The 8,091-nt window shown below is 42.1% G+C and overlaps 1 protein-coding gene across 1 annotated transcript in view; it reads left to right on the forward strand.

Annotated features, from left to right (window-relative positions):
* Positions 1-7,357, forward strand: part of myo9aa (myosin IXAa) — a 139,742-nt gene extending 132,385 nt beyond the window's left edge. Inside the window, 4 exon segments of the mRNA XM_042342921.1 lie at positions 2,257-2,274; positions 4,302-4,501; positions 4,600-4,742; positions 5,375-7,357. Of these exon segments, the coding sequence (XP_042198855.1) occupies positions 2,257-2,274; positions 4,302-4,501; positions 4,600-4,742; positions 5,375-5,844 (831 nt within the window). The 3' untranslated portion in view covers positions 5,845-7,357.
* Positions 7,358-8,091: the final 734 nt, after the last annotated feature.

Below are 8,091 nucleotides of genomic sequence, written 5' to 3' on the forward strand. Positions count from 1 at the left end.
ATTCAGAACTATTAAAACTGTGTTAATGGATCAAAAGCAACATTTAGTGATTTGCTGAGGACCAGAACTTGCAATATCGCACTGAACTCTGTCGTAGTGAAGCATTAGTATGAGGAATTTTCCTTTCATTGGTGGATGAAATTCCAATTTATCAGTGATTAGCTCAAACTAAGAGTCTTTTGTCATTTAGAAATCAATGCTATATATTGGGTTCTACTCTTATCCTCTGTATCTAAACAATTTTGATGTATTTGTAATCTCTTTGCTCAGAGATTTGTGAAATACCGTTTAGTTAAAGTTGATATCTTTGGTGATTTTTGTTGTAACAATGTTTCCCTCTTCTTACGTCCGTTAGATTAACACTGATTTGTTGAACAATTGAGTGCTGTTCATTAAAGGAAAAAGTATGTGTGGCGTTTGTCATTTCTTTCAGCTCTTGCATTATGACCTGACTTAAGGTGCCAGTTCCCTTGATGACTGCTACAGTGTGGTAGATCACAGACATAGATCCTCAAACACAGGAAGGTCTCAGCATTTCTTTAGCAAACTATTCCCAATCTCAGTTGTCATTTGAGAAAGCACTTACACACCAAGGGCAGGTCATTCATAGCCATTTCTCATTAGCTGTCTCCAGAGGGCATTGTCAGAAATATAGACGCATATATTTGCTGGCCTAGTAGTCAGTTCTGGAGGTTGCTGAAAGCAGAGAAAACGAGAGATTTCTTGGTGTTCGATATAAGTGGATAGATTCCCTGCTGGCTCTATTACAGTGAAAAGCTCGGGATATTTAACATAAAATCTTGATTTCTTTTGAAAATTCGACAAAATCAATTATTTTGGTTTAGTTAATTCTCCAAGGCACAACTGCTGTCAATTGTATCATAGAACTGTATTACCTGAAACAGTTGGTTTTGAAATGGGTTGAGCTGCCGATATAGAGTTGGTGTTGCTTTAGTCCTCGGTCAGGTCCTAACGAGGGCCAGTCAGTTCTGTCTTATCCAGAGTCACTCTCTGCAAATGGGGAAAAAATTGAATTGAGGGTGATCTTGTTATGATTGTATGCGTAAAGTAGGCTTGATAACTCCAGCTCGGGTTTGCATTGTGTGTTAATGTATTGAAGGAGGATTGCTCTGCTTCTCTTTGCTTAGTGGCACAGAGCCTGTAGATGGCATTGTTGCATTCAATGTTTCTGTTAGTGTTTCAGTTTGGTTAGGATTGGAAGCATCATTGCACAAATTGTGATAACTATATTTCATGCAACTCGTAATTTAATTTACATAGACTTTTTAATTCCAATCTGTGAATCAGTTGCCACTTATGTCTCTGAAAACTCAATCATCAATACGTACTATGTAGAGACTATCTGTGTTAATAGGATTCTGAATATTTCTGATGTTAAAGGTAAAGAAATTCCTCCTGTATTAGCAAGGTTCCTACAGTAACGGTTGTTTCTGTGCTCTGGTTCTTGATATCTTTAATTACTTGTAATTGAACATATACATTGGATTTGCCAGAACATGCTCTGCCTTTGTCCAGCTTTTCTGTTTATGGATGTGAGTGTAACCAATATAGTATTCCATCACAGTTATTTACATTAAATATGAAACCTGCATATTGTGGGCTGCTGAGTGGATTGTAACTCGAACCAATGGGATTAAAATCTCCTTTGCTTGAAAGCTTTAAGGGTCGCAGTCAAGGTGAGTTCAGCAATTTAGTTGCAGCACTACCTCCATCTTTAGGTGACAGGACCTTGATTTTTAACTTGAGTTATCCTTTATGCTGTGTGATAGTATATTCACAGGAGCTCCACTTAAAGAAACTTAGCTGACTTTAAGGGTTATGTTAGTCTTACTTGGGAAAGGAATATAATCAGAAGGTTGTGTATGTTTAGGAGGAGTGCAGATTGGAATGAAATAGGACAGGATTAGCTTGCCTGTGTTATGTAGACCTTCCTCTGTCTCAAAGGTTGATGTACATGGCAGGGAATCCTAACCTGCACCAGCATTTTGTGATGTAGATGAAATATGGTTTATATTGGAGCAAAGTTGAAGTGATGCCAGAGATGAAAGATGGAAGTCTGTGTTGCATTGACATACCAGCTCTTTGTCTGCTTAAGTTTGAAACCCAGAGGGGTGGAGTACATCATCTTGGTCCACACCATGCTTCCACCATCTCATGATCACTCTGCTTAACTATTTGGAATGAGGATGGTGAGTACACCACTCAGATTCTACTTTTTCTCTGCCAACCATGCAGCCGAATGCTACTAAAAAGGTAATTCTGACTCAAGGGATTGTTCGTAGAATTGTTCCAGTCTGTGGTGTGTTTCCTTGTGTGTTTAAGTTGTAAATGTGCAGTGTATTTTGCACATGTGTGTGCATATTTGCATGAATGTGTGCTGTGTAAATGAGTTGCGTGGATGTTTATGCTGGTTCTTATGGTGGAGTTCTCCAACACTGCACCCATTCCAGCATGCAAGTGCACATCAGCCACACACAATCCTGGATAATACAGCACGGAATCCTAAAACCTCAGACCATTTCATGTTTGTCTTAAGACGGTCAGGTTATTTATTTTATTTCTTATCTTAAATTAAGTTTCCGCAGGTAATTACATCTGATTCAGAGAGCTGAGGCTTTCTTCTCCTTGCTTCCTTTGGAGCACTGAGATCTGGCCAATTGCTTCAATGCCTTTGTTTGAAGTGTGTATAGGATGTTGTCCTCAATAACAAGGTTTCAGACTGCCAGCCTGTAACTTGCTCTTTGATGCGGCTGATGAAATGGCTTCATGGGACTGGTGAATAATGAGAATATATCTGATGATGGGGTTTGGGGGCTGAAATAGAGATGTCCTGTAATGGGTTCAATCTCCTGACTTCAGTGTAGCTGCTGTGAGGCAGCATGTTCACTGCAGCAGAAACCACCTGGAGTTTGAACATGTTTTATTCAGTCTTGTTGAATTAGAATTGGTTAATCCGATTTTTTTTAAAAAAAAATGTTGATCAGTTTGGAAAACAAACCAGGCTTACAAAACTTTGAAGCCACACTGAGGATGAACCGTGCCCACTCAGAGACAGGTGCATGTTAATGCAGAAGCTCTTCTGGGTTTGAGTCCCATGTGTATCAGTGATGGCTCCTGCCTCAATATGGAAGGAGGTTAAAAAAAAAAATTGTGTCCAATGTCCCAACCAGTTTTTGAGGCTAGGTACCTGGGTCTGCTTCACATTCAAATCTTTCAGTTTCAGAAACAAAGACTCATTGATTAACAGAGCAGAGAGAGTATTCCTGCAGCCACAAAATACCCAGAAACAGGGTTAATTTCCTTCTAAACAACAACAAAATTACATTTGTATAGCGCCTTTCACATTGAGAGGACGTCCTTAAGGTGCTGAACAGTCAGTGTTTCGAACCCGAGCTGGGGGTTGGGATCGGGGAGGGTGGAGGGCAGGAGGAAGGTGATCAAAGGCACGGTTGGAGAGGAGGGTCCTAAGACAGGTCTTGAAGGAGGCAAGGGAGGGGGCATGAAAGTGTGTGTTTCAGGGTTCAGATGGTTCTGAACTGGAAAGGCCCAAATCAGTCAATTATAGGTCCTTGTGGGATCTGATCTTGGAGGTTTTGGGACAGGTCATCAGATAAATATATACTATCTCCATCTTACTTCCCAAGAAATATCTTGAAAAGCTTCACCACCTTAACTGCAGTCATATGAGAGCTGAAGTCACAAGTCAGGACCAGCACTCCCATTCCTAACCTATTCCGTTAAGAGATCCATTGCTGAACCTGCAATCCTGTTGCACGGGGATGTCTTGCAAGACAACACAGCTAAGCAACGGGTGACAAGACTGCATGTCATCTGGTTCAGTGGGAGAAATAAGACTCCTTATGTTCAAATGGCTCTAGTCCCTCAATAGCTTCTAAATACATCTATGCTCCTGGAAATTGTATGCATTCGACCTAAGTTTTGATCCCTTCATTTTACTTCTCTTCTACTTGGCAATTCGACAGCTGTTCACAAGGGATGGAAAGCAAAGGGATATTGCTACCTCTTACCCATCAATAGCCACGTTGGAGCTGGTTTGGGCTCAGTTCTGAGATGAATTGATTGCCTGCATAAAGAAAAAAAACATTCTCCTTCAGCAGCATTAAAAGATGGGTCAATTTATGACTTGGAATTAATTTACAAAGGGTGGGTTGAGTTTACTGTAGAGTAATCCATCATTACTGCCAGACCAGTCCGTTATTCGATTGGAAAGCCTTTACTTGCAGAAGGTGACTAAACCTCTTCTTCTGTAACTCTTGTAGGGCAAAGGCCGTCTTCGCCGTTCCAATTATGCCAGCCCTGCTTCTCCGGTGAGCGTGCGACTGCCATCGGTGGCAGATGTTCCTGAAGAAACAAATATCGAGGAGACAACAGATATAGACATGACAGAGCAGCAGCAGGCAGCTATGCAACAGGAGGAGAGGACTCTGACTGAGCAAATCGAGACCCTGCAGAAAGAGAAGTAAGAGGTGCACACACACACACAGCCAGTCTGGCCAGATGTCTGTTTATTGTTTCCGAGTCTCCTGATGATTTTTTTTTACCCCTTTTTTATTGCAGGGAGGAGCTGACGTTTGAAATGCTTGCTCTGGAACCACGAGCCTCTGACGATGAAACCCTGGAGTCGGAAGCATCGATCGGCACTGCAGACAGTTCCGAGAACTTAAACATGGACTCCGAGGGAGCACAGTCAGAGCGTTCAGGTAACGTGACAGACCTAGAGAGAGATGGTGTGAAAGGGCGCAGGTAACCAGCCAACCAAGTGACAGAACCCGGGCAACCGACTTGAGGGCAGGGTCCAGATAACAGACCTTATAACAGGACCTAGGTAAGTGTCCTCCTGCCCATGCCAGATGGGGAAGGGCATCCTTCTATGAACCACCCAGAAGTGGAGTATTTAATGAAACATTTGGAAGGAGCAGTGTCCTATCACTGAGTTTAAATTAGGAGTAAAATTTCAATGTTTAAGAAATCAGATTTCAGTTAAAAATACAAAGGGAACTGCATCATTGTTTTAGAAATGTTTTTTAATTTCTAATATAGTAAGTTATTTTAAATTTCTGGAGCTGTTTTTCTGACAGTCAGATGGATGCAGTGTATTTTTTGACTCCCTCTTACTTTAAACATATCACGTGGTGAATTCAAGACAACTGCAGTGGTTGCTTCTCTCTACTTTCCTTTAAAATATTCACTGTCAGAGTGACGTTTCAAAGCCTAATACAGATGTAGTTGGACATTTAACAAAGCAGTGTGAGCTTGGTGCTCCAGTAGCATTGGAAAGGTGCCAGGTATTGGTTGTGCACTTAACGATGCCCAGTTCTTTGCTCATGCGCAGAAAGAAGCTCAGTGATCAGCTCTGTCAGCCAGCAGAGGGCTGAGGCAGTGAGCCGGCTGAGGAGACCTTTGAGGAAGCAGGCCGATTCCGTGGAGTCCATCGATTCAGCCGTTCACTCTTCGGCCTCGTCCTCGGCCTCCTCTGTACCACAAGGAGGAAGGCGGTTCCGTTTCCGTTCCAAGTCCCCTTCGCCAGCGGTTTACCGCTCACACGTCAACTGCAGTCCAGACGGTGAAGCGAGATACAGCCAGGGGGGCAAAGGTCTCGAAGACTTTCCCCAGTTTACCAGCAGAGGGACTTTTAACCCAGAAAAGGGCAAACATAAACTGAAGATACTGAAACGTTCAGTGCAGAAGCCCAAAGACTCTCCTGACGGGGCTTCGGGAATGGGAAAGAAGCGGAACTCTGAGCCGGAATACGGTGCTCCACAGCAACTGGTGGTTTTTGGAAAGAACGAGTTCATGGTGTGAGATTCCGTATTATGAAGGATTATGTTCAACTTGGGATGAGGTCTTCAAATCATCCCGACACATCTTCCTCCTGGGTGCTGCTATCTCAGTGCACCTGTGCAACACGTCCAATCTTCACAGTGGCATCGCTGCCGAAGGAATGTCAAAGGGAAGTGGTTTCTTTGCTTAAACAAAAACCTGCCAGAAGGTTTGCACTGTGGCCTTAACCATTTGTATTGATTGAAAACGTCACAACCTGTGCAGAATTATTGGGTGTGTTGAGCCAGGCATCTAGGCTGCAGGTGCATTCACGTGATAAACAGCTGCTGGTACACTGTTCCTGAGGAACGATGGGGTATCTGCAATCCAGAAGGTTCTGTCCGGGGAAGGCTGGACTTGAAGCACTTGTTGTCTGGGCAGTGATCCACCATCCAGAAAAGCGGGACCGACCCATTCCGCTGACTCCAAGGATCCAATAGACTTGAGAACGGATTGAGATATTAATCCCACAGCGACACTCCACTGACTCTGCAAAAAGTGCTGAGCTGAGTGAACTTGTTGAAGAGCTCCCGAGACCAAGGCATACAATCAGGCTCAAAAGCACTTCTCGATGACTTGGAAGCACTGCTGCCAGAGAGAACGAACATTTGAAATATTTAAAACAAGCTGTCCGAGGTCAGCCAGAGATGACTGGGAAATGTAAGCCAAATATCTGTATATAAAATGCATTAACCATACGTCCTGTGTCCGGCGTTTTACAGGGTTTCAGAAACCACTTGCCAGTTGGGTAACGCTACTCTGCCTGGGTGTAATATTTAGAATGCCTCCATAAAAGGGACCAACCTAACTAATCACCAAGCTTGGGAAGCCAACATCTGCTGATCAGCAGACACCTGCAAAGTGCATTTACATTACATTCTCATCGACTGTAATGCATGATCGTTGTAAGTAAGCCAAACCAGAATCCCAGACCGTTCCGTTTAACCCAATCCAGCAAATCTTAAATCATCAGTATTAAAACAAGAAACCTGAAGTTTTAGATTGTTTTTTTTTTAAAACTCGCTGAAACTCGTTGAGTTTTGTTTTTAACTTTATTTTTATTTGACCTTTTTTAATTCTTAATTTTATTTCCGTGATGATGTAAGATTGTAGCTTCCCATCTACAGGGGAGTGTACGTGGAGTAGGTTTAGGAACAAACTGAATGTATCAATCACTGGAAAGGGCATGCTGGGCTTCTAGTAACTAATAGTATGCTCATGACTGTATATTTCAAGAAATCTGTTGTAAAAGGATATATTATCCTGTGTCATATTCTATAAAGTACTCGTATAAACTGTTCAGTAAACACAGCCCAAAGTTTGTGTTCTGTACAGTTCACTGTTTAACTCTGTATTTTGACATTAGCATTTTGGGTGGTCATCATATGTATAAAGTGCAATTTGTGTAATATTTCTTAAATATTATCTGTGTATGGTTGTACAAACATGTGTATGAACAAATAACCTGCAGCTTATTAAAGAACAAGAGCTGTAACACTTATTTCTGACTGATTTTATTCTTCCATAAGAATGGAAGCCAGAATTATCATTGTCAAATGTTGTGGCCAAAACACCGAGTGAAACTGTGAAACTTTAAAATGAGTCTTTATTCTCTGCATATGGGAGGGCTAGATGGTGTTTGGGAATGAATGTTTTTGAACAGACTGCAAGGTCAAGCCGAGCCAACGTGTACATCTTTCTACCAATTGCACCCAATTAAATCAAAGTAATTGGGGTTACTTCATTAAATGTGAACTTTCTAATCTCCCTGAGCCTTCACTCTTCCCACCTGCATGCTGAAGGCCTCCACCACAGAGGTTAAATGTCTTGATGCTGCTGTGAATCCCACTGTCACATTTGTAGGATGGGAGCAGTGCTGTGGTCTGAATGAACTTTACGCTCTCTGAATGCAGTACCATAAATCTCTATGAACTCATCATTAAAGGAGGAATCCCATCATTAAAAGTTAAAAATGAGATGTTTTGTACAGACAAACTAGTCAGCGAAGTTGGAAAACAACGCAGCAAGTTGCACGGGATAAGATGCTGCAGGAAAATATCAAGGTTTGGACATTTATGCGTTATTAGTTTTTCCTCATTTTCGGAGAGCAGATGTACAGCTCCCTTTAGGCTGGATGGTGGAGCATTCCAGCTGTCATTTGGCTAGTCATCCCTCCTGGCTTCAATTTCCTTCTCCCAAGACATCTTGAAATAAAATAGATTTCCATTT

This window comes from Callorhinchus milii, unplaced genomic scaffold (genome assembly GCF_018977255.1).
Source record: "Callorhinchus milii isolate IMCB2004 unplaced genomic scaffold, IMCB_Cmil_1.0 Scaffold22, whole genome shotgun sequence".
NCBI classification, from domain to species: domain Eukaryota; kingdom Metazoa; phylum Chordata; class Chondrichthyes; order Chimaeriformes; family Callorhinchidae; genus Callorhinchus; species Callorhinchus milii.